Raw genomic sequence first — 26,878 nt, 5'->3', positions numbered from 1 at the left:
TGAGTGTGTTTTTTCAATCAGCTACTGCACCTGCAGGGCTCTAATGAGAAAAATGGCAGCATCTGCATCCCTTTAGACATGATTTCCCTTTGGGAGTATCTCATCAAAAATTACATTTTTGCTGCAGGGGATGCTCAAAATCTTTGGCTTACTGATTTTCCCAGAAGTCTGTACTAAGCTACAATCACACAAGCAAGAAATGACAATTCTGGTGGGCGTTCTGTACAGAACACCTCCATGTAGCCATATTGCATTTTACAGAAAATTACAGAGCTGCAGATTGAAAGGGAAAGGTGATTTTAATCACATTCAATTACAATATAACTTGTTTCACAATTGTATACTCTATATTTTTTTTCCCATTTGCGAACTTTGTTTCCAACAAAACTAAAGTTACCCTTTAAAGCTACTCTCCATTTTTTTTAACAAGCTAACTTACTTCTTTGTTGAGAATAGCTGAATAGTCTGTGTAACTTGGTCTCTGGCAATAATTAACGTCTGAAAGAGTCAGATGAAGAAACATCCCATCTCTGTCTGCTAACTCAGTGTTTCCCATACTATAATAAAATACATACCCTTTAAAAGAGTAAGTTTGCCAAGTACCCCTGTTGCGGGCCAGCATCTAAAATACCCCTCGACGGGTTAACATTCTATCACCAGTACCACCTGTGTACAAAATGTTTTCTAACCACCTCTGAGGCTTTAAACCAGCTCAAAATACTTTAATGTATGTAAAGTCAAACTTATTTTTTTTTTTTAAGTTTTAGATTAGGGAAGAGTTAAAACCTCTATTAAGTTTTTTGGGTTTTTTTTGGAGTCAGTGTCCCAACTGGGGAGATTTCCCTTCACTCCACTGCTTTGGAGACACGAGAAGAAATGAGGATTAACAGAATTTGCAAAAGAGTATTCAAAGAACAGGTGTCCCCTTTTGGAGGATTTTGCATAATTTATTGCTGAAGACTACTCAAAATTTTTGGATTCCCCCCCCCCCACACTTTCTGTCTCAGTGGTAACTAACACAAATAGAGGAACGCACCTCCAAAATGATGATACATCAATTATTACTTGAAAAAGGGTTTAATCCACATGTCAAACTCAAGGACTGCAGACCATTTCATGTAGCCCTCGCACCTCCACTGCAGCTGCAGAGAGGAATGTCACCAGCACACTGTGGATCTCCAATGTGGATCCAAAGCTTTATTCAGCAATACCATTGTTAAGCAAGAGCAACATTTCAGAGGCTCTCAGGACCCCTTCATCAGGCATGTGACATCATTACATGCCTGGTGAAACAGGTCCTGTGAGGCTCCAAAATGTTGCTCCTGTAACAGTGTGATCGCTGAATAAAGCTTTGGATCCACATTGGAGATCCACAGTGTGCTGGTGACATTCTTCTCCTCTGACTGTTCTTGGTTCCAGCCTATGATCACTGCAGCACCTGCTTATATATACAGCCATCTCACACACAGGAATGTGTGCGTTGGGATTGTGCATTTTATTTCTCTACTGCAGCTGCAGCACCCCTCTTGTCTCAGCAGTTGGCAGCAGAGAGGCAACAGAACTCCTCCAATAGATCCTGCGCTTCTCCGTGCAGCCAGGGAGAAATTCATCACTGCCCCCTTTCACCATCTCAGCAGTAGGCAGCAGAAAAGACAAAAACTCATTCCACATATCCTGTGCCTCTCTGGGCAGCCACAGCACCCCCTCATCTCCACCTCCCTTGGTCTCAGCATTCTGCATACTCTGTCAGCTGACTCCAGCCCTCCTCCAGAACCTGCATTTTCTGCTTCCTAGCTTCTTCCCAGCAGCAGCACATGGAAAGGGGGGGGGGGGTGCACTATGATGTAAGGGAGGGTGGGGGACTCTTGACATCTGATGTAAGGGAGGTGGGGTGCTGTGGACATCTGCTTATAATTATGAGAATACTACAATTCTATGCCAGTTGAAAAGTGGGGCTGCACACTGCTGGTATCATCCACAATAAACTTTAATGGAGACTGGTCAGTCAGAACACCGTGGCAGAACCATGTTGTCTCTGTGCAGTCTCCAATAAAGTTTCTTGTGGATGATACTGGCGGTGTGCTACCCTCCTTGCACTTGCATCATCTGTTCAATCCGGTCTGCACCTGCCTTTCATAGCTTAAGGTATTACCAAAACCAGTAATAATCGAATGCAAAGGCAATTATTTCATATAAGGAGTAGATACATTTATAGATATAACCGGTCCTTTAAGGTCAACCATAATGTTGATGTGGTCTGCAATAAAATGGAGTTTGACACTCTTGGTCTAATCCTTCCCAGCTCTATCCAAAACGTAAAAAAGATGACTTTACATATGCTTTAATATATGATTTCACATTGCCTTAAACTCAGAGCCAACATTATGAGCTTATTTTGCTAGTTAGAATTACCCCCCGGGGTAAATGTCCCACTGGCTGAAAACCTTTGAACTAGCCTTACACAGACTTTTAAAGTAAGTGGTAGGTGACCAGGCAAAGCTTGGGCTTCACATATTGTAAGGGGGCACCCACCAATTTTATACATATTTAACTGTTAAAAAATATATATATATATATATATACATATATACACACACACACACACATACATATATATATATATTTATTAGTTAATGTTAGAATAGTGATACAATGGCCTATCAAAAATCAAAAAAGACAAGTTAACACTGCTTTTGTTTTGATGTACCTCTTATAAATGGGAATAAAAAACCCACATAGCTCAAACCTGGACATACCTGGATTATACTCTGGAAGTTGTGCCTGGTAATCGGAGCCCACTCTGATCATACTGTCTGAAAGGAAAAAACAAGAGCACAGTTTTAGAATAGACCGAGTCCCCAAAAGAAACCTGGTATGAGAGAAAGATTAAGTTAGCAATGTGCACAGCTTTCTGAAAATACTAGTTGTTTGGCTGTGACTGGCTTAAGGTTTCTGTAGACAACTGAGGACAGTTTGCGGAGGCCTTCCAAATAACTATGAATGTCCAATGATCCTCTGGTAACAGGAACGGACATCACTGCCATAAATACAAATGTTCACCTTTAGTGAACACTTGTACGTATGCAAATGAAAAGATAAAGAGTGAAGAAGAGAGTAGTGCAGGCAGACACTGGCTTTTTACAGTGTGGTACAGCAAATTGGATATTTTTTTATTTTTTTTTTTACTTGCCTGACCCTTTGCTTTCTCCAATAGCGGTAGGCCAATGGTTGCGTGCTATATATGGGGGAAAAAAAAAAAAGGCGCAAAAGAGATGAGCATTTCCTAGAAGTGAACAAGTCACTAAGTGTCCAATAATGATCATATCTAAAAAGTCCATCCATGGAATAAGGAGAATAAAAAGATGTCCATCCACTAAGGGCAGGCTTCCTACATGGAGCAGAAACCAGCTGCCGTACATGTGAAAACAAAGAGAAGAGAAAAGAAGCGCCTCTAAGTGTAGTCACTCTGTAAAAATGTATTGCTAAAAAGGTAGGCAACTCACATGTAAACTGAGAACAAAGGCACTGCTAGGTAAAAACCACAGGCAGGGAGGTCACGGATTGTTGTAGGGATGCCACTGGTCACCACTGCTGCTCTATGCCAGCAAGCAATCTGGCTGGAGAGTGTCCAGGATCTGAAATAGAGGACTGAGGGGCTTGTGGACCGCAGCGCCAAGAGTGATGACGTCATCGGGGAACTTGCAAGGTTTTTACCTAGATGTACCTTTATTCTCTGTTTACATGTGAGTTGCCTACTTGTTAGCAATAATTTTTTTTTTTACAGTGTCTACACTTAGAGGCGCTTCTTCTGTCTCTTCTTTGCTTTCAATGGTTGTGTGCAAGGCTCATAGACATAAGATTACCACAAATGGCTTGGCTAGGCAACATTTCACACAGCTGTATAGGTAGCTTTAAGTGTAAACATCAAAGTGCACCCCCTCCACTCCTGCCAATTCCGATCAGACAACAGTTGGAAAGGAGATGGCTGTTTCATAACTGCAGCCTGTCTTGGCTCAGAGCACTTTCCTGGGACAAGCCGTGACTGAAGGAATGCAGAGGGAGGGGGGACAGGTCAGCCTGTACATTCCTGCTGCCATTGCTTGTCTGAGGAAAGTGCTCAGGCCAAGACAAGCTGCGGTTCTGAAGCAGTTATCTCCTACCTAGCTGTTATCAAATCAGCTGTGGCAGGAGTGGTGGGGGTGCAGTTTGGACCTCATAGCAAGGGTTAAAAAGTACCTTACAACAAAGGACAAAGTACTTCATATATTTTGTCCTATAGAAGACAGAACTGTAAAACAATATAAATGATACTCTTTAACAAGGAAAAATAAGGATTAATACCCAGTATTCTAAATAAGGCTTTTTTTGGGGGTTCTTGCACATGGCTGATCATTAGCCGAATGACTGTTCGGAGTAAAATTCACTAGGTGTTGTGGTGCCTGGGATCCATAGCTGCAGCATATTTTCACCCGATAAGATGCATCAGAGAAAACGCCATGCGCAGCTTTATGCCACTACAAGCATATTTTTGTCTGTATGGCTGTACACCTAAAGAATGGCTATGTGCAAAAACCCTCCAAGGTTTTAACGTGTTTAACAACCGATTATAAATGGCATAACGTTCATAAGATTGTGGTTCTTGCCCCATTCAAAAATCACCTGGAAGTCACATAGCTAGTTTAGCAAAGGCAAAAGAGATAGAAAAGCTAGGGTTAGGGGCAGGGGCGGACTGACAACTCATGGGGCCCCCGGGCAATAGGGGATCATGGGGCCCCTGTGTCCTTGCCCAAACTCAAAAAAGCATATGAAAAAGGTACCGGGGGGATCTCATGGGGCCCCCTACTACCCCCGGGCCCTCGGGCAGTGCCCGAGTTTCCAAATGGTCAGTCCGCCCCTGGTTAGGGGGAAGAAATGAGCCATAGGGAGCAGGACAATTTTTATATAAAAATTATAGGCAAGGGTACAGCTGCAGGTAGCACCTAGCTACAGATCTAAAGAAAATAAATGATTGACCAGCATCAGAATCCACAGAAGACAATAAGGAGCATATGGTATTCTCATGCCATATGCTCCTTATTGTCCACTATTTTAATGGATGTCCTTTGGCACTGCCTGTTCTTGTTATGCCTTTTCATGTTCTCCCTGAGCTCTCGCGTAAGGAGGACATGAAAAAGGCATGACAAGAACAAACAGTGCTAAAGGATATCCATTAAAATAGTAATGCAGGAATGATGATTTTTTTTTCATCAATGTTGTTCTGCAAATTCTGCTGCAAAGCAATGTGATAAATCACAGTCCAGTTGGACTATTCCAGTTATATTAAAATATCTTCTATTCTACCAGTTGATCATCAAGGTATGAAACAATCCATCACTTGGTATAGGAGTTCAAAAAGTGTATTCCTGTCAACCAGACATACCCATCTTCAATACTGTATAGCATCTTCAATACTCTATAGCAAACATACTTGCAGCAAACCACCCACATTGGTAAAGGTTCACAGCAACTCTCATGTATCTAAAGAATCCCCAGAACTGGAATCTTGCATGTTTGTTCATAAATACTTGACTTCATGCCCTTAATGACAGACAGACAATCCTATGATAGCAATCCAGTGTTACTTACAGTCAGCCGAGTAGATCAACTGATGTTTATGATCCTTTATATACAGGAAATATGTCCACAAACAATGAAACACTCCCTGCAGAGGCAGGGAGTTGTGGAGGGGATCATACCATGGGGGCATACATAGAGGAATGGCTTTGTTCAGGATGGCGAGCAGGATGATCGATAAACATGTCTGTCATGTTTACCAACCCTTTAATTTTCATGAACAAACACTGGAGTGCTCAATACTGAACATGATGGTTTTCATGAGGATAGTTAACATGGCATGCTTACGATCTCTTCAGGTTTGTGAATGAACAAGAAGTGCTCAGTGCTGAGCACTTCATTGTTCAATAGTAAGTGCAGAGCTGCAGAAGAAAAGGAGACTGTCCTCAAACTTGTCCTTTTCGAAACTTTAGAGTGAGGCACGGTTAAGTAAAAATATATTTTATGCACACACACGCATGCGCACACACGCCCCCCGTGCCCCTGCCACTGCACACAGCCCTGAGCTCCCCACCGTGTGCTTCACAGCCACCCCCTGTGCCCCTGCCACCGCACAGCCCTGAGCTCCGTCCAATCTGGCTGAGGGGGGCCTGCCACGCGGCCTACCACACCTACAGACGCTGGGCCCTACAACACCTACAGACGCCGGGCCCTACAGCACCCACAGGCGCCGGGCCTTACAGCACCCACAGGCGCCAGCCTACAGAACCTAGACGTCAGTCTACAGACGCCGGCTTACAGCACCTACAGACGCCGGGCCCTACAGCACCTACAGACCGCCGCGACTAGTCAGCAGGTGACCCAGCCGCCCACCACTCTCCTTCTCCTCCCACAGATGAACCCGGCCTACAAGACCCGACCCAACCTTCCACGTCGTGGCCTGAACCAGCCCTGAGGCCCTCCTGCCTACCCCCGTGAGTAGCGAGACCTGCCACAGCCTACCAAGACACAGCCCGACCCTGACCTAAGGCCCCTCTATCCACCCCCGAAGTAGACTTGGCGAGCGACGCTACCCCCAGAGAACGGCCCTGCCTCGGTGAGGCCTACCATCCCGGACCTTCTGTTCCCACTGGATGATCAACCCTATTCTGACCTGCAGCCCACCTGACGACCCCCTCATAACCCTCCAACCTGGGACTCACGCAGACTGGAACTTGCTACCTGCAAATTACCGAACTGATCTTCATCCACCCAGATCCTACTCACTAGTACTCCTGCTACAAGAAGCTACTTCAACGGGATCTGCCACTGCACGACAGAGTTTCCTCATCAGTACGCCCTGAGGTGAAACCTTTCACCTCCCTCACCTGACCAGCACTCCGCTCACCCTCCTAATATGCCACCTGTACACCTCCTCCTCATACTCCTCTCCTCCATTCCCAAAATCTCCTCCCTCTACCCCCCTACTCCCCCAAAACAACTGTACATCGCACCCTCACTACTTCCATCTCCCCACTACGGCTCCCAACACCTCCTCCTAATACTCCACTCTCCCACCAACCCACGTGCCACCACTAACAGACCCACACGCTCTTGCACATCCCGCTCCCGTGAAACCTTTCTCACCCTTCTTCTCCTAACCGCCGGGGACATCTCCCCGAACCCTGGTCCCTCGCCACCTCACTCACCCACTAGGCACCCTCCTACTCCCACAAACTGCCGCAACATAATACCTGTCCCCCTCCTCCCCACATCCACCCCTCCATTCTCGGTTGCACTCCTGAATGCCCGATCAGTTTGCAACAAGCTCACCGCCATCCACGACTTCTATATCCCACTCCCTCAACCTATTAGCGGTCACCGAAACCTGGATCCAAGCCACTGGCTCCACCTCCCCTGCGGCACTCCTATGGCGGTCTCGTCTGGACCCATTCACCCAGACCGAGCGGTCGTATAGGTGGTGAGGTCGGCATGCTCTTGTCACCGCTGAGCACCTTCCAGGTCCTCCCAAATCCCCCCTCTCTATCCTTCTCCTCCTTTGAGGCCCACTGCATCCAGCTCTTTTCTCCCTGAGGAGAAGCCTGAGGATTGCAGTAATCATTCGGCCTCCCGGACCTGTATCCCGCTTCCTTGACGATTTTTCCGCCTGGCTACCCTTCTTCCTCTCCTCTGAGCTACCCACCATCATCCTTGGTGACTTCAATATCCCTATCAACGTCAACAACCCGGCTACATCCCAGCTCCACTTAACCTCTTCTTTTGCACTCACACAGTGCACACAGTCCTCCACCCACACCGATGGGAACACCCTAGACCTCGTTTTATCTCACCTCTGCACCCCCCACAACCTCACAAACACCCCTTTTCCTCTCTCTGACCACAACCTCATTACATTCTCCGTCTCCCCGTCCTCAAACACCTCCCCCCCAAACGTCAAAACATCACCAGCCGTAACCTCCGCAACCTGAACTCGGCCCCTCTCCAGGACTTCCCCCATCCTCTGGAACTCACTACTCCAATCCATCAGACTGTCACCTACCCTCCTCACCTTTAGGCGCACCCTGAAAACCCATCTCTCAGGGAAGCCTACCCCACCCTCACCTAACAGCCAATCACCTCCACTCCTCCCACCACTCCATCCCGCACAGCGACTTCCTCCTGTACCACTATCCCCTCCCTCCTAGATTGTAAATGCAAAAGAGCAGGGCCCTCGAACCTCTTGTATATTGTTTTGTTACTGTATTGTCTCATGTACTGTCCCCCACTATATTGTAAAGCGCTGAGCAAACTTTTTGGCGCTATATAAACACTGTATAATTATATATATATATATATATATATATATATATATATATATATATATATACACACACACACACACACACACACACACACATACACATACACACACGGTAAAGTAAGTATTGAACACGTCACCATTTTTCTCAGTAAATATATTTCTAAAAAGGTGCTACTGACATGAAATGTTCACCACATGATGGGAACAACCCATGCAATCCATACATACAAAGAAACCAAAACAAATAATTGCAGAAATTAAGTTAGGTGTAATAAAATGGAATGACACAGGGAAAAAGTACTGAACATATGAAAAAGGGAGGTGCACAAAAGGCATGGAAAGCCAAGACACCAGCTAAAATCTACAGGTAATTACAAAGCAATCCTGCCCCTTGTCAGTGCAAATTAATATCAGCTGGTTTAGTCTCAACTGACTATAAAAAAGGTGCCTCATTACTAAGGTGTCACACAAGATACATCTCATGATGGGTAAAAGCAAAGAGCTCTCCTTAAAGACCTTCGCAACCTTTTTGTTGCAAAACATACTAATGGCATTGGTTACAGAAGGATTTCTAAACTTCTGAATGTTCCAGTGAGTACTGTTAGGGCCATAATCTAGAAGTGGAAAGAACATCATTTCAATATAAACCAGCCACAACCAGGTGCTCCTCGCAAGATTTCTAACAGAGGAATGAAAAGAATGATCAGAAGAGTTGTTCAAGAGCCAAAAGGACCACTTGTGGAGAGCTTCAGAAAGACTTGGAATTAGCAGGTACAATTGTTTCAAAGAAAACAATAAGTAATGCACTCAACCAACATGGCCTGTATGCACACTCACCAGGCAAGACTCCATTGCTGAAGAAAAAGCATGTTAGAGCTTGTTTAAAGTTTGCTGCATAAAATTTGGACAATCCTGTGAAATACTAGAACATAGTTTGGTCAGATGAGACCTACATTGAACTCTTTGAATGCCATAATACACACCATGTTTGGAGGACACATGGCACTGCACATCACCTCAAAAGCACCATACTAACAATGAAGTTTGACAGAAGGATGAAAGAAAAAATGTACCAAGACATTGATAAAAAAAACTGCTGTCATCTCCTAGGATGGTGAAGATGAAACAAGGGTGGACATTTCAGCAAGATAATGATCCCAAACACAAAACCAAGGAAACTCTCAATTGGTTAAACAGAAAATAAAGCTGCTAGAATGGCCCAGCCAATCACCTAATTTGAACCATATAGAAATTCTATAGAAAGAAAGATCAGAGTTCATAGAAGAGGCCCACGGAACCTTCAAGATTTGAAGACTGTTTTGTGGAAGAATGGGCCAAAAATCACACCTGTACAGTGCATGCGACTAGTTTCTCCATACAGAAGGCGTCTCGAAACTGTCATTACCAACAAAAGATTTTGTATGAAGTGTTTTTGTATGTATGTATGGATTGCATGGATTGTTCCCATTATGTGGTGATAATTTCATGGCAACAGCACCTTTAGAAATATATTTATCGAGAAAAATGGTGACGTATTCAATACTTATTTTACCCGCTGTGTGTATGTCTACATAAATATCATTTTTTTTTCTCTTTTGTTGGTATACTGCACACTAAGGGCCAATCACACCAGCAAGCACATGTTATGGTGTCTATAATGCATGCTGGAGGGCATGTGTGTTGCAGTGTGTTAGAACGCGTCACAGTGTTTTAGCCTAAGATGCTTAGATACAGTTTTGCCTAACTTTGACTTTCACCATTTCATACAATTTAAATTTGAAAAATATTTGTTATTTATTAACTGAAAAATTGTAGCTTTTAGGTTAAGTAGGAACTTTGTAAATTTTCTTTGTGTGAGCCAATAATGATTTTACTGTATTTTTTGTTTTAATAGAAAAATATTGCTTTAATAAACTATCGCTGGGTGCACAAAATAAGCAGCACAGTCTCTTTATTGTACCCGTCCTGTGCTGTTAGAAGTTGTATGATTTGGGGGGCAATTTACAAACTAACAAAGCGTTAAAAGGATTATGTTCACCTTTGGTAACATGTTACACCCTTAATATGGGTGTAACATGTTACGAAAGGACCACCCCTGCTTTGACAGCTAGCAGGGGATCTTCTCTCCCTGCTAGCTGTCAATTTTTTTTAAAAAAGCGGTGTGTATATGCCTATATTGCGGGGTGGGTTGGGCCTTCCAAATCTTTAAGCCTATTATCAGGCTGCACAAATTACTCAGTTGGCCTATACCACTACTATGGGCCCTATACCACAATAGGTTTCGACTGAAGAATTGGCATGTCTCCGTTGCCCAATTAAGGTCCTTATGTGGATTCCTAGCAGGTTGCATCCTACTCTCCTGTGCCCTACCTTGTCCTGCTCGTTGGCTATCTGGGATAGGGTGAGATCTAGGCAACCCCTTTCTTCTCCTCATATCCCCTTAGCCACGATATTTGATAATCCGGAATTTGAACTGGGGGTGCATTCCTCTCAATTCTCTTGGTAGAAGAATAAAGGTTTTCTTCGGACTGGAGATCTTTTAAAATGGTGACATGCTGTATACCTTAGCTCACTTTCAAGCCACTTTACATATGTTCCCCTCTGAGCTTCTCAGATACAATCAGATCACATCTTTTCTACGAATCAAGCTTAATCTAGTGTCTGGCTATCTCATGTTGACTTCGTTTGAGCTGTCCTGCAGGTCAACAGATTGACCCAAGGGGCGAATCTCCACGGTTCATCTTATTTTGACAGATCTCAACTGTACACTTCCGTATATGACACTATGGGAGAGGGATTTACAGATTTCCTGGGATCTGCTGGACTAGCAGGACACAGAAAACAATTGATCTAAGATTTTAATCAATACTATCCTTATAGAATCCAATTACAAAAGCCTTCTACGCTGGTATTTAGTGCTGACTAAAATGCATCCAACTGTCTCTCTGAACGTTTTTCGCCAATTCTGTCAGCCGGGAACAATGTGTGGTGGCAATGCCCCAAGGTGTCTCAATTTTGGATATGAATTTCTAACTGCATACGCTCGGTCACAGATGCTAACCTTACTCGGGGCCCAGTAATAGCCTTGTTCCAGAAATTATATCCCGATATCCCAAAATAGCCTAAAGGCTTATACTTTATATGCTCTTGGCGGCAAGAAACGGAATAGCCGTTGTTGGAAGACAGCAGTGGCGCACTTAAGATTATGGTAAACATAAATTAAACTGGAATATGGTGAATGATAAACTCACCTATACCCTCCATAATAATACTACTAAATTTCAGAAAACATGGGAACCCTGGATTCAATACATCTCTCCTGTGGACTAACAGTAGACAGACCTTCCTACTAGGCCACTGGGACACCCCTCCCCTCTCTTTCCCCTTTCTTTCCTTCCTTTGGGAATAGCAACATCATACTTCTTCACTTCGGTATTCATATAGCTGTTAGGTTTTGATGGTTTCAGTGGATTTCTGACGTGCTGTCTGATGGCTGCTCCCGCTAATGTGTTTGACTTGTTCACAAGTTGCATCTTCTAATCACAAAACTGTTGTCAATATTTGTATATTGCACCACTTTTCCTATAAAGTGGGACATGGTTATCTCTGCTTTTTTATATGTTTTATGTTCAGTTTGTACCTGCAACATGTAGAACGACTAATCTGTACCATCGAAAACCTTTAATAAAAACATTGAAATATAAAAAATGCGGCCGTGCAGGACTCCACCCACCCGGGTTGCTCAATCACAGTCCTCTATGAATGTAAAACCAATGGCTGCCACTTCTGCCTCAGCCAATGAGAAGAGGGAGTCCCAGGATAGCCGAGACTCCAGTGCACATCGCTGGATCGAGAGGGTGCTTAGGTGAGTAGTAAGACGGGCCTGGGGTTGATGCTGCACACAGAAGGTTTTTGAATGTGTGAAAGTAAAAAACCTTGAGCCTGCAGAACCACTTTAAGCCTGCGTTCACAATTGTGCGGCATATGACGTGATTCGCACAGGAACCACACCTCATTCCTGTACATGCGAATTCTGTGCGGTGCCATTTGAATTGCTGAAATAGCACTGCATCAAAAAGGTGCAGGACCCTTTTTTTGGTCCGCACTTGAATCAGATTGCATGGGTATTCACACCCATGCGATCCGATTCTGCACATCTCACTGCAGACCGATTGGGTGTTGTTAACTTGACATACACACCCGCAGTGGTTCGCATGAACGGGTATGATTGTGATGCGGTGCAGAATTCGCACAGAAACTGCTGCAAATTCCACACTGCATCAGTGTGAACCCAGGCTAAAGGTTTATTTGAAAATCAAGGACTGAATATTATGTATAAATACACACAGACACTGTGAAAAATGTTTTTTGTTATCTCTGTCTATACACATACTAAAATATGATGCACACATTTATATTCCTTTTTGAAATAAGCACGCATTTACATGGGGAACTCATAATTTTGTCATTATTACTTATGTCTGCAATAAGTGGGATTGTTATCTGTTCACTGAAATTTTCCAACACTCAGGGAAGAGGTTGGTTCTGATCGAGTGCCCAGAGATAGCTTGAATATCTTCTAAACCTATTTCACACTCACCGATAATGCATGTCTATGGGGGCATGTAAAAGACAAAGAGCACACATACCAGACAGGAACAAAGAAAAAAACTGCACTAGCACTAGATGTAGGAAACAAAGTAGTGATAGAAAAGGAATTAGAAAGGGAAAAAAATGGTATTAATAAAACAGAGACTATCTGTATGTGATGGGAGCTGAATAGAGAGAGGGAAAAAAAACTCATAAAATGATAATTAACTACTGAAGAGGCAGACAGACTGCAATAAAATATAGTCGGGTGACCAGCTGTCTAACATGCATAGAAGAGGAATAAATTACTGAGGCAAAGACAAGCATAACTCCTAATTGCATTGTTAAAAACTGCTAAGTATCATTAGAAACATGAACTAGCTTTAGATTAAACTCATTTGAATACAAATATACAATTGTAGTTCTTGGCCCAGTTCCTGGGAGAGAACTGCATTGGCTATCACTGGCCCATATTCTGCTAAAGCCACAAGGCAGTCCACACATTTCATCCAGCCAAAGATCACAAGGGCAAATGATAAATGACAGAGGCAAATGATAGCCCTCAGTTTCCTGCCATTCAGCATTAAAGAAACTCTCAATGCCATTTATGCTAAGACTTGCCATTTTCTTTGCCAGTAGTCCAACCCTGCTTTTGCCTGGGCCAAGAAAAATCCTACACATACAGTGGGGCAAAAAAGTATTTAGTCAGCCACCAATTGTGAAAGTTCTCCCACTTAAAAAGATGAGAGAGGCCAGTAATTGGCATCATAGGTAGACCTCAACTATGAGAGACAAAATTTTTGCTCACCGTTTTTGTGATCATTTTGACCCCACGGGGTGAGATCTTGCGTGGAGCCCCAGATCGAGGGAGATTATCAGTGCTCTTGTATGTCTTCCATTTTCTAATTATTGCTCCCACAGTTGATTTGTTCACACCAAGCTGCTTGCCTGTTGCAGATTCAGTCTTCCCAGCCTGGTGCAGGTCTACAATTTTGTTTCTGGTGTCCTTCGACAGCTCTTTGGTCTTCACCATAGTGGAGTTTGGAGTGTAACTGTTTGAGGTTGTAGACAGGTGTCTTTTATACTGATAACAAGTTCAAACAGGTGCCATTGATACAGGTAATGAGTGCAGGACAGAGGAGCCTCTTAAAGAAGCAGGTACAGGTCTGTGAGAGCCAGAAATCTTGCTTGTTTGTAGGTGACCAAATACTTATTTTCCACCATAATTTGCAAATAAATTATTTCTAAATCAGCCAATGTGATTGTCTGGATTTTTTTCTCATTTTGTCTCTCATAGTTGAGGTCTACCTATGATGCCAATTACTGGCCTCTCTCATCTTTTTAAGTGGGAGAACTTGCACAATTGGTGGCTGACTAAATACATTTTTGCCCCACTGTACTTCTTTTCTGTGTGGCTGTCCGAACTGCCCACACTGCTCTTAAGCAGCCTATAGATTACCGGATTTTCGTTTCTTCCACCAAAGTGGAAGAAAAGAAAGTCGCTTAATTCCCCCATCAACACAGTGTGATGGGGGTATGACTCCCGCAGCGATATTGTGTTGTGCCGGTGTGGGGGGGGGGGGGGGGGGTTGTCGGGAAACCCTCCCTGGCAGACAGAACACAATGATTATTGCTAGTGGTTTTAGTGGCTACAATCAGCCTGCCCATGAAAAAAATTAATTGGCCAAATTTCGATGTACGGCCGACTTTAGTTCACTTGCCAACAATTGGTAAGGCTACATTTACATATGCAGCTTCCACTGCCGCGAAAAGCGATCTGCGGTTGGACTGCTATTCAGAAGTGTTTGACAGATAGGGAAGAAGCTATATGTTACCTCCTCACCACACATTCTACCCCATGAGATGCACACCACTGTGCCAAAACCCTTCACTTGAATGGTTCACATTTGGTGGGTGAAGGTGCACAGTGAATGCAAGCAACAGGGGGTTTAGTCCTTGCCATGGCCCCAATGCCTCATACCCCTTTTCACAGCTCAAGAGGGAGTGGCTGACAGGAGGGGGTCTTGGGGGGGGGGGGTAGTAAAAACAAGGCTCAACTGCTTGTTTTTTTTTTTTTACACCCTCCAACTGCAAGTGTAAACAAACCCTCCTCCTCTGCATTGCACCAGGCAAATGCTGGGAGCCAGAGACAGGTGCTTGCTAGCAAGGCAGCTAAAGTCCAACATCGCATCTAACGTTACAGGGGGCCTAGATAGATGGGACAAAGTACTACTTTTTCTTTACCTCTAGGCGCCAGCCGCATGCAAATGTGCGGCCTCCTGGCTTCTGGGCCTTGAGGCCGAGCGGCCGCACATTTGCGTGCAAGAAAAACATATGTGCTGAGAGCTCGCGCCCTGCGCACTCCCAGCACATGGCTGGTACTCACAGAAAGGTCCCAATCTCCTCTTTCGATCAGGACCTTTCCTGATCATGTGACCGCTGTGACAGCGAATCACGACGGTCACACGACCCTAAAACCCACCCCCTGAAACCCTTAAAGGGCCAGGAGGCGCCGACGCCAAGGGGTTAAAATAAACAAATGGCTCATTATGGAGGAAACTACACAAGTAGCATGTAGTAGCAGTTAATGCAGAAGTACAGCCAAAGGTCATTCTGCACTCCTGTGATCCATTTTCAGCTGACAGTGGGCTCAAGTCCGCTGTCAGCTGACATCACTCAGCCAGTCCAGGCTGGAGAAAGATCCCGAAAGATATCTGGACCGGCACCTGGCTCAGCCTCACAGAGATTCACTGCAAGCCTGAGCCAGCAGCTCCCTCCCCCTTCACAGCCCAACTCTTCAGTAAACACTGGGGTGTACAGAGCATACAGCTCTCTGCTCAGAGCGGCAGGGAGAACTGAGTGATCAGCGGTGTCTGATCGCTTAGTCCCCAGCCTTAGAGCCGATGGGGGACAGATGCAGCATCAGACCAATGCTACATCCACGCAGGGAAGTATGATTAAAAATAAAAAAAAAAATCCCTTACTTCTCTTTTAATCACACACACTGTTGCTTCTTGTGTGCCTCATACAATAGGAAAGCCATGTCTTCCATCTGTGTAGTGGCCTATCACTGAAAAATGTAATAGTGTGCCTGAGCTCTTGCAAGCATACAAAGTGCTCCAAACTTTTAATTGACCATGAACTGATGCTCTATTGTTGTCTTTAATCAGCTGTCCAGCAAGTTTTTAGTTTGTTTTTTTATTAAACTTTAATAGTCAAGTAACCACGATATAGAATATTTTGAGGACTGTGGAAACAGCAGTGCCATTTACAGATCAGATAAGTTTGCATGCTGAATGGTCTGCCCCTTATGTGTCAGTGTGGGACTTTGACCTGTGTCCAACCAGTTATGACAATTTAAGATTAGAAGACCCCGTGAGATCCCTTTACTGGACACTAAGTGTTACTAAACCCAGGACTCTGCATTCATTATATCTGGTCTCCAATAGTACCCAGAACATGGAAATTCAATTACTTTAGTAAATATAAACTGCTAAATACTTTTTCTCATCAGCAGCACATAGCAGTCTTCTGACTTCTATCAGTGTCCGGATGAGCACTGGTTAAAGCTTGTAGGAGGAGTTCTCATTCTGCTTTGACTGTCCTATGTGGCTGCATAACCCTTGACCTTCTGTCTGGTCAATGCCGATTGGCCCTGTGCTGATCACATGCACCCTCCCAAAGAAAAAAAAGCTCTCTAGCAATACACACCAAACAGAGGATGTGCAGAGTGACTTCTAGAGCTTTATACTATCAAAATATGGATTAGGGACAGTAGAAGGGGAGGATCAGAGAAACCAGGATCAAACAGCTTTTTTACACAATGTGGAGGATTAATCCCTTAGGTTCCACAGTCAGTATAAGAAGCATGCTTTACTGCATATACTGACTGATTTTACGGTTGTGGGTTTAGTAACACTTTAATAATAAACTTTTACCCCCATCTTAAAAATGACAACAAAGTCATTTGTCAGCCCGAGGAATATAAAATAATTTCATATCAGCCCACAGATGTGATTTTCAGTGAAAGGAGAGAAAGGTCCACTTTACCAGCCAATGGGCAGCATCTGCATCACAAGCAAGTGAAAGGAGTACAAAAAAAAAAAAAAAAAAGAGTTGGAATGTGTTCTATCACATCAGTGGTTTTTCGATGATGTGGAATTTTTGTTTTTTTTTTACTATCCGGAAACAAGTTTTATGTAAGATATAATATATAAACATAAAGAAGAAAAAAAAAACACCACATTAGTGGTGCAAACCAATCACCTATGTAAGATATTTTGATGTCTGTTTTTTTTCCTCACTAAGTTCTTTTTTGAAACTTAAAAACAAAAAACAAACAAAAAAACCCCCACACATGTAAAGCCCTATGGAGGAACTGTTTCTGCGCTCTTCCCTAGCCACTCAGATATTTGGAGGGTTGGCTGAAATGAAAAAAAGTAAAAGAAAAAGAAGAAAAAATAAGAAAAAGAAAAAGAAGAAAAAGAATTCCAGTCCGCTATTATATTTGACATGAAAAAGTATTGCGGTTGCAACAATGTATCTATTTGTATCCGAATAAAAACATCTGTATCCGAAATGGATACAAATAGATAGATACATTGTTGTAACCGCTATACTTTTTTTTATGTCAAATATAATAGCGGAGCTCTCTGCAGGGACAGAAGTAATTAAATGCCGGCCGTAGACGGGACGTAAATCAGCTGATTTTTTTTACCGTTAGTGGTAACGTCGGCCTATTGAACAACCGATTTTTTTTTTTTTTTTTTTTTTTTTTTTTTAAAACGGCCGGTTTTCAACCCACCTAGGCCTGCATTAGACAGGAAGTTCTGGATAAGGCTATTTTTGCCAGGATCACCAAAAAAAAAAAAAATTCCCAAGGTACACAACCCCCCCCCCCCCCCCCAAATGATATATTTTAGATGTAGTATTTACATTTATCTACATACATTTTTAACTTGTACAAATTAGGGTTCATGCACACTGCTGCTCCTAAACCGACACTGCACACATAGGCTTTTAGAGGAGTTAGGAGCAGCAGAGTTTAGAGGCAGAAGAATCAGGTTCAGAAGAGCTTTTGGGCATTAAAAAAAACACAAAAAAAGAACGCCAAATTAATCTAAATGTGCCTAAGCACTAGGTTTGTTTAGCGCTTGAGTATTTATTCATTTCAATGGCCAAAGCAAATTAAAATTCTAGTCAATTAAATAAAACGCCAAACACACCTGATCGTGTCTAAACGCAACTTAGGTGAATTTTTAATGCCAATTTTCTCGTCAGGAGAAACAGCATCTACAATAAACAAGTATGCATGAGGCCTTAGACCACGGGTCCTCAAACTTTTTAAACAGGGGGCCAGTTCACTGTCCCTCAGACCGTTGGAGGGCCAGACTATAGTTTAAAAAAAAACAAAAAAAAAACCTATGAACAAATGCGGACACAGTACAGGAGATGACCAGAGACTGCGGACATACAACGGCGGCGGGAATACTGGGCTGGCCGCTCCTTAAGACGCACAGACATTTCCCCCCAAGTGTGTCTTATGGAGTGAAATAGTGCCCCATCATTGGTGTCAGTGGGAGGAATAGTGCCCCATCATTGGTGTCAGTGGGAGGAATAGTGCCCCATCATTGGTGTCAGTGGGGGAGGAATAGTGCCCCATCATTGGTGTCAGTGGGGGAGGAATAGTGCCCCATCATTGGTGTCAGTGGGGGAGGAATAGTGCCCCATCATTGGTGTCAGTGGGGGAGGAATAGTGCCCCATCATTGGTGTCAGTGGGGGAGGAATAGTGCCCCATCATTGGTGTCAGTGGGGGAGGAATAGTGCCCCATCATTGGTGTCAGTGGGGGAGGAATAGTGCCCCATCATTGGTGTCAGTGGGGGAGGAATAGTGCCCCATCATTGGTGTCAGTGGGGGAGGAATAGTGCCCCATCATTGGTGTCAGTGGGGGAGGAATAGTGCCCCATCATTGGTGTCAGTGTGTGTGTGGGGGGGGGGAAATAGTGCCCGTCATTGGTGTCAGTGGGGGAAGGGGATAGTGTCCCAACATTGGTGTCAGTGGGAGGAATAGTGTCCCATCATTGGTGTCAGTGGGAAGAATAGTGCCCCATCACTGGTGTCAGTGGGAAGAATAGTGCCCCATCACTGGTGTCAGTGGGAAGGAATAGTACGTCATTGGTGTCAGTGGAAGAATAGTGCCCCATCACTGGTGTCAGTGGGAAGAATAGTGTCCCATCGTTGGTGTCAGTGGGGGAAGGAATAGTGTCCCATCGTTGGTGTCAGTGGGGGAAGGAATAGTGTCCCATCGTTGGTGTCAGTGGGGGAAGGAATAGTGTCCCATCGTTGGTGTCAGTGGGGGAAGGAATAGTGTCCCATCGTTGGTGTCAGTGGGGGAAGGAATAGTGTCCCATCGTTGGTGTCAGTGGGGGAAGGAATAGTGTCCCATCGTTGGTGTCAGTGGGGGAAGGAATAGTGTCCCATCGTTGGTGTCAGTGGGGGAAGGAATAGTGTCCCATCGTTGGTGTCAGTGGGGGAAGGAATAGTGTCCCATCGTTGGTGTCAGTGGGGGAAGGAATAGTGTCCCATCGTTGGTGTCAGTGGGGGAAGGAATAGTGTCCCATCGTTGGTGTCAGTGGGGGAAGGAATAGTGTCCCATCGTTGGTGTCAGTGGGGGAAGGAATAGTGTCCCATCGTTGGTGTCAGTGGGGGAAGGAATAGTGTCCCATCGTTGGTGTCAGTGGGGGAAGGAATAGTGTCCCATCGTTGGTGTCAGTGGGGGAAGGAATAGTGTCCCATCGTTGGTGTCAGTGGGGGAAGGAATAGTGTCCCATCGTTGGTGTCAGTGGGGGAAGGAATAGTGTCCCATCGTTGGTGTCAGTGGGGGAAGGAATAGTGTCCCATCGTTGGTGTCAGTGGGGGAAGGAATAGTGTCCCATCGTTGGTGTCAGTGGGGGAAGGAATAGTGTCCCATCGTTGGTGTCAGTGGGGGAAGGAATAGTGTCCCATCGTTGGTGTCAGTGGGGGAAGGAATAGTGTCCCATCGTTGGTGTCAGTGGGGGAAGGAATAGTGTCCCATCGTTGGTGTCAGTGGGGGAAGGAATAGTGTCCCATCGTTGGTGTCAGTGGGGGAAGGAATAGTGTCCCATCGTTGGTGTCAGTGGGGGAAGGAATAGTGTCCCATCGTTGGTGTCAGTGGGGGAAGGAATAGTGTCCCATCGTTGGTGTCAGTGGGGGAAGGAATAGTGTCCCATCGTTGGTGTCAGTGGGGGAAGGAATAGTGTCCCATCGTTGGTGTCAGTGGGGGAAGGAATAGTGTCCCATCGTTGGTGTCAGTGGGGGAAGGAATAGTGTCCCATCGTTGGTGTCAGTGGGGGAAGGAATAGTGTCCCATCGTTGGTGTCAGTGGGGGAAGGAATAGTGTCCCATCGTTGGTGTCAGTGGGGGAAGGAATAGTGTCCCATCGTTGGTGTCAGTGGGGGAAGGAATAGTGTCCCATCGTTGGTGTCAGTGGGGGAAGGAATAGTGTCCCATCGTTGGTGTCAGTGGGGGAAGGAATAGTGTCCCATCGTTGGTGTCAGTGGGGGAAGGAATAGTGTCCCATCGTTGGTGTCAGTGGGGGAAGGAATAGTGTCCCATCGTTGGTGTCAGTGGGGGAAGGAATAGTGTCCCATCGTTGGTGTCAGTGGGGGAAGGAATAGTGTCCCATCGTTGGTGTCAGTGGGGGAAGGAATAGTGTCCCATCGTTGGTGTCAGTGGGGGAAGGAATAGTGTCCCATCGTTGGTGTCAGTGGGGGAAGGAATAGTGTCCCATCGTTGGTGTCAGTGGGGGAAGGAATAGTGTCCCATCGTTGGTGTCAGTGGGGGAAGGAATAGTGTCCCATCGTTGGTGTCAGTGGGGGAAGGAATAGTGTCCCATCGTTGGTGTCAGTGGGGGAAGGAATAGTGTCCCATCGTTGGTGTCAGTGGGGGAAGGAATAGTGTCCCATCGTTGGTGTCAGTGGGGGAAGGAATAGTGTCCCATCGTTGGTGTCAGTGGGGGAAGGAATAGTGTCCCATCGTTGGTGTCAGTGGGGGAAGGAATAGTGTCCCATCGTTGGTGTCAGTGGGGGAAGGAATAGTGTCCCATCGTTGGTGTCAGTGGGGGAAGGAATAGTGTCCCATCGTTGGTGTCAGTGGGGGAAGGAATAGTGTCCCATCGTTGGTGTCAGTGGGGGAAGGAATAGTGTCCCATCGTTGGTGTCAGTGGGGGAAGGAATAGTGTCCCATCGTTGGTGTCAGTGGGGGAAGGAATAGTGTCCCATCGTTGGTGTCAGTGGGGGAAGGAATAGTGTCCCATCGTTGGTGTCAGTGGGGGAAGGAATAGTGTCCCATCGTTGGTGTCAGTGGGGGAAGGAATAGTGTCCCATCGTTGGTGTCAGTGGGGGAAGGAATAGTGTCCCATCGTTGGTGTCAGTGGGGGAAGGAATAGTGTCCCATCGTTGGTGTCAGTGGGGGAAGGAATAGTGTCCCATCGTTGGTGTCAGTGGGGGAAGGAATAGTGTCCCATCGTTGGTGTCAGTGGGGGAAGGAATAGTGTTCCATCGTTGGTGTCAGTGGGGGAAGGAATAGTGTTCCATCGTTGGTGTCAGTGGGGGAAGGAATAGTGTTCCATCGTTGGTGTCAGTGGGGGAAGGAATAGTGTTCCATCGTTGGTGTCAGTGGGGGAAGGAATAGTGTTCCATCGTTGGTGTCAGTGGGGGAAGGAATAGTGTTCCATCGTTGGTGTCAGTGGGGGAAGGAATAGTGTTCCATCGTTGGTGTCAGTGGGGGAAGGAATAGTGTTCCATCGTTGGTGTCAGTGGGGGAAGGAATAGTGTTCCATCGTTGGTGTCAGTGGGGGAAGGAATAGTGTTCCATCGTTGGTGTCAGTGGGGGAAGGAATAGTGTTCCATCGTTGGTGTCAGTGGGGGAAGGAATAGTGTTCCATCGTTGGTGTCAGTGGGGGAAGGAATAGTGTTCCATCGTTGGTGTCAGTGGGGGAAGGAATAGTGTTCCATCGTTGGTGTCAGTGGGGGAAGGAATAGTGTTCCATCGTTGGTGTCAGTGGGGGAAGGAATAGTGTTCCATCGTTGGTGTCAGTGGGGGAAGGAATAGTGTTCCATCGTTGGTGTCAGTGGGGGAAGGAATAGTGTTCCATCGTTGGTGTCAGTGGGGGAAGGAATAGTGTTCCATCGTTGGTGTCAGTGGGGGAAGGAATAGTGTTCCATCGTTGGTGTCAGTGGGGGAAGGAATAGTGTTCCATCGTTGGTGTCAGTGGGGGAAGGAATAGTGTTCCATCGTTGGTGTCAGTGGGGGAAGGAATAGTGTTCCATCGTTGGTGTCAGTGGGGGAAGGAATAGTGTTCCATCGTTGGTGTCAGTGGGGGAAGGAATAGTGTTCCATCGTTGGTGTCAGTGGGGGAAGGAATAGTGTTCCATCGTTGGTGTCAGTGGGGGAAGGAATAGTGTTCCATCGTTGGTGTCAGTGGGGGAAGGAATAGTGTTCCATCGTTGGTGTCAGTGGGGGGAGGAATAGTGTTCCATCGTTGGTGTCAGTGGGGGGAGGAATAGTGCCCCATCGTTGGTGTCAGTGGGGGAAGGAATAGTGTCCCATCGTTGGTGTCAGTGGGGGAAGGAATAGTGTCCCATCGTTGGTGTCAGTGGGGGAAGGAATAGTGTCCCATCGTTGGTGTCAGTGGGGGAAGGAATAGTGTTCCATCGTTGGTGTCAGTGGGGGAAGGAATAGTGTCCCATCGTTGGTGTCAGTGGGGGAAGGAATAGTGTTCCATCGTTGGTGTCAGTGGGGGAAGGAATAGTGTTCCATCGTTGGTGTCAGTGGGGGAAGGAATAGTGTTCCATCGTTGGTGTCAGTGGGGGAAGGAATAGTGTTCCATCGTTGGTGTCAGTGGGGGAAGGAATAGTGTTCCATCGTTGGTGTCAGTGGGGGAAGGAATAGTGTTCCATCGTTGGTGTCAGTGGGGGAAGGAATAGTGTTCCATCGTTGGTGTCAGTGGGGGAAGGAATAGTGTTCCATCGTTGGTGTCAGTGGGGGAAGGAATAGTGTTCCATCGTTGGTGTCAGTGGGGGAAGGAATAGTGTTCCATCGTTGGTGTCAGTGGGGGAAGGAATAGTGTTCCATCGTTGGTGTCAGTGGGGGAAGGAATAGTGTTCCATCGTTGGTGTCAGTGGGGGAAGGAATAGTGTTCCATCGTTGGTGTCAGTGGGGGAAGGAATAGTGTTCCATCGTTGGTGTCAGTGGGGGAAGGAATAGTGTTCCATCGTTGGTGTCAGTGGGGGAAGGAATAGTGTTCCATCGTTGGTGTCAGTGGGGGAAGGAATAGTGTTCCATCGTTGGTGTCAGTGGGGGAAGGAATAGTGTTCCATCGTTGGTGTCAGTGGGGGAAGGAATAGTGTTCCATCGTTGGTGTCAGTGGGGGAAGGAATAGTGTTCCATCGTTGGTGTCAGTGGGGGAAGGAATAGTGTTCCATCGTTGGTGTCAGTGGGGGAAGGAATAGTGTTCCATCGTTGGTGTCAGTGGGGGAAGGAATAGTGTTCCATCGTTGGTGTCAGTGGGGGAAGGAATAGTGTTCCATCGTTGGTGTCAGTGGGGGAAGGAATAGTGTTCCATCGTTGGTGTCAGTGGGGGAAGGAATAGTGTTCCATCGTTGGTGTCAGTGGGGAAGGAATAGTGTTCCATCGTTGGTGTCAGTGGGGGAAGGAATAGTGTTCCATCGTTGGTGTCAGTGGGGGAAGGAATAGTGTTCCATCGTTGGTGTCAGTGGGGGAAGGAATAGTGTTCCATCGTTGGTGTCAGTGGGGGAAGGAATAGTGTTCCATCGTTGGTGTCAGTGGGGGAAGGAATAGTGTTCCATCGTTGGTGTCAGTGGGGGAAGGAATAGTGTTCCATCGTTGGTGTCAGTGGGGGAAGGAATAGTGTTCCATCGTTGGTGTCAGTGGGGGAAGGAATAGTGTTCCATCGTTGGTGTCAGTGGGGGAAGGAATAGTGTTCCATCGTTGGTGTCAGTGGGGGAAGGAATAGTGTTCCATCGTTGGTGTCAGTGGGGGAAGGAATAGTGTTCCATCGTTGGTGTCAGTGGGGGAAGGAATAGTGTTCCATCGTTGGTGTCAGTGGGGGAAGGAATAGTGTTCCATCGTTGGTGTCAGTGGGGGAAGGAATAGTGTTCCATCGTTGGTGTCAGTGGGGGAAGGAATAGTGTTCCATCGTTGGTGTCAGTGGGGGAAGGAATAGTGTTCCATCGTTGGTGTCAGTGGGGGAAGGAATAGTGTTCCATCGTTGGTGTCAGTGGGGGAAGGAATAGTGTTCCATCGTTGGTGTCAGTGGGGGAAGGAATAGTGTTCCATCGTTGGTGTCAGTGGGGGAAGGAATAGTGTTCCATCGTTGGTGTCAGTGGGGGAAGGAATAGTGTTCCATCGTTGGTGTCAGTGGGGGAAGGAATAGTGTTCCATCGTTGGTGTCAGTGGGGGAAGGAATAGTGTTCCATCGTTGGTGTCAGTGGGGGAAGGAATAGTGTTCCATCGTTGGTGTCAGTGGGGGGTGGAATAGTGCCCCATTGTTGGTGTCAGTGGGGGGGAGGAATAGTGCCCAATTGTTGGTGTCAGTGGGGGGGGAGGAATAGTGCCCAATCGTTGGTGTCAGTGGGGGGGAGGAATAGTGCCCAATCGTTGGTGTCAGTGGGGGGGGAGGATAGTGTCCCATCATTGGTATCAGTAGGAGGAATAGTGCCCCATCATTGGTGTCAGTGGGAGGAATAATGCTCCATCATTAGTATCAGTGACACCAATGATGGGATACTATTCCTCCCACTGACACCAATGACACTTAACTTGCTGACCCCTGCTCCAGCATGGTGCTGCTGCAGCCAGCATACCTGGTTGCAGCAGCACCATCTGCACAGCACACTTACCTGTCAGCTGTCCTTCTTCACTCTGGCCTCTCCCTCGCTCGATGTTCATGGGGCCGCTCGGCTCCGCCTCCTCGCAGGTGATTGGCCACCTGTGTGCCTTTCCTGAGCTACAGTTCTGGCGCCCAATCACCTGTGAGGAGGGGGAGCCGAGCGGCTGGAGTGAGGGAGTGGCCGGAGTGAATGAAGGAGCAGCACTTCCTGGACTGGATTGTCATGAGACTGAGACCCGAGCCAGGTAAGGTACAGCAGCCCCCTGCCCACCCCTGTACTTAGTGTCCCTTCCTGTCCCGCCCCTGCCGGCGGGCCGGATAAATGGCCTCGGCGGGCCGCATGTGGCCCGCGGGCCGTAGTTTGAGGACCCCTGCCTTAGACTGTGCATTTTTGGTTGTATATACAGTGCATTCAGGAAATATTCAGACCCCCTTCACTTTTTTCAATTAAATTGATTGGAAATGATTTGGAAAGACACACACCTCTCTATAAAAGGCCCCACGGCTGAAAATGCATACTCTTTCAGAAAAAAGGCCATGAGGTCAAAGGATCTGCCTGCAGTGCTCAGAGACAGGATTATTGCAAACAGGATTTCATGTGTTCTGCATTGAGGAGAGGCTTCCGTCTGGCAAATCTACCATAAAGTCCAGATAGGTGGAGGGCTGCAGTAATGGTTGTCCTTCTGGAACTTTGTCCCTATCTCCACACAGGATCTCTAGAGCCAAGTCAGAGTCACCATCGGGTTCTTGCTCACCTCTCTTCTCCCCCAATTGCTCAGTTTGGCTGGGCGACCTGCTCTTGGAAGAGTTGTGGTTGTGCCAAACTTCTTCCATTTGAGAATTATGGAGGCCACTGTACTCTTGGGAAACTTCATTGCAACAGAATTTTTTTGTAGCCTTCTCCAGATCTGTGCCTTACAATAATCCTGTCTCTGAGCTCTGCAGGCAGCTTCTTTGATCTCGTGGCTTCTTTTTCTGATACAGTATGCATTGTCAGAAGTGTACCTTTCCAAGTCATATCCAGTCAATTTAATTTACCACAGGTGGACTCCAATCAAGGTGTAGAAACACCTCAGCAACAATCAAGAGAAATGGGAGGCACCTGAGCTAAAATTGCAAGTGTTATTGCAAAGAGTATGAATACTTATGCCAATGTGATATTTCAGCTTTTTATTTTTAATAAATTCAGACATTTCTAAAATTCTGTTTTCACTGTGTCATTATGGGATACTGAGTGTAGATTGAGAAAAAAATGAATTTAAACAACTGTAGTTGTTTAAATTCATTTTTAACAACTACAGTTGTTAAACTGCAACACGCCAAAATTGAAAAAGTGAACGGGGTCTGAATACTTTATGAATGCACTGTATGTACTGTATGTATAGATTTAAAACTGCCCTTTAACGCCCCCTAACACTCAACATTCCAATTAAAGTGTATGTAAATCCCAAACTTTACTAGAGTAGGGAAGGGTTAAAACCCTTTTTAAAGTTTTCTTTTTTGTGCTCTTGGTCTCGCTGGGGAGATTTCCTGGAGACGGAACAGGAAATGACAGGGAATCCCTCCAAACTGAATAGAATTATCCTCTTAAGAGAATTGTCATAGGAACATTTGTCCCCATTGATGGATTTTTCCCCTCACATCTTGCTCTGAGGACAACTCAAACTTTATACATATCCCCCAATTTTTGTCTAGGTAACCATGGTCACCTGGACAAATACAAAGGGGTGAACCTCCCCAGCAGGGACATAAAACAATAAAAACTTGAAAAAGGGTCTAACCCTTCCCTACTCTATCCAACTAGTACACACACTTTAAAAGAAGCCCTCATCAAGAACAATAACTACCCAAATTCTAAACCTTATGAGTTTAAACTGAACACCCTGACCTACGGCCATGTACATATGGGCTTCAGTATGTGAAAGAGCCTTCATAAAGTGCTTGCAAATCTTACAGCAAGCTTTAAGAAGCTTTTAAAGCAAACTTCAGTTCCAGTATGTG

General features: G+C 45.8%; 1 protein-coding gene across 1 annotated transcript in view; it reads right to left on the bottom strand.

The window, feature by feature from the left end:
* Nucleotides 1–26,878, bottom strand: part of RCOR2 (REST corepressor 2) — a 129,462-nt gene that overhangs the window by 30,883 nt on the left and 71,701 nt on the right. The window contains exon 3 of the mRNA XM_089652787.1: nucleotides 2,757–2,813. Within this exon, the coding sequence (XP_089508913.1) occupies nucleotides 2,757–2,813 (57 nt within the window). The remainder of the gene's footprint in view (nucleotides 1–2,756; nucleotides 2,814–26,878) is intronic.

The sequence above is a fragment of the Staurois parvus genome, unplaced genomic scaffold, assembly GCF_062004578.1.
Source record: "Staurois parvus isolate SC_StPar_1 unplaced genomic scaffold, SC_StPar_1.0 ptg000694l, whole genome shotgun sequence".
NCBI lineage: Eukaryota > Metazoa > Chordata > Amphibia > Anura > Ranidae > Staurois > Staurois parvus.
This window is presented reverse-complemented; position numbering and strand designations above follow the sequence as displayed.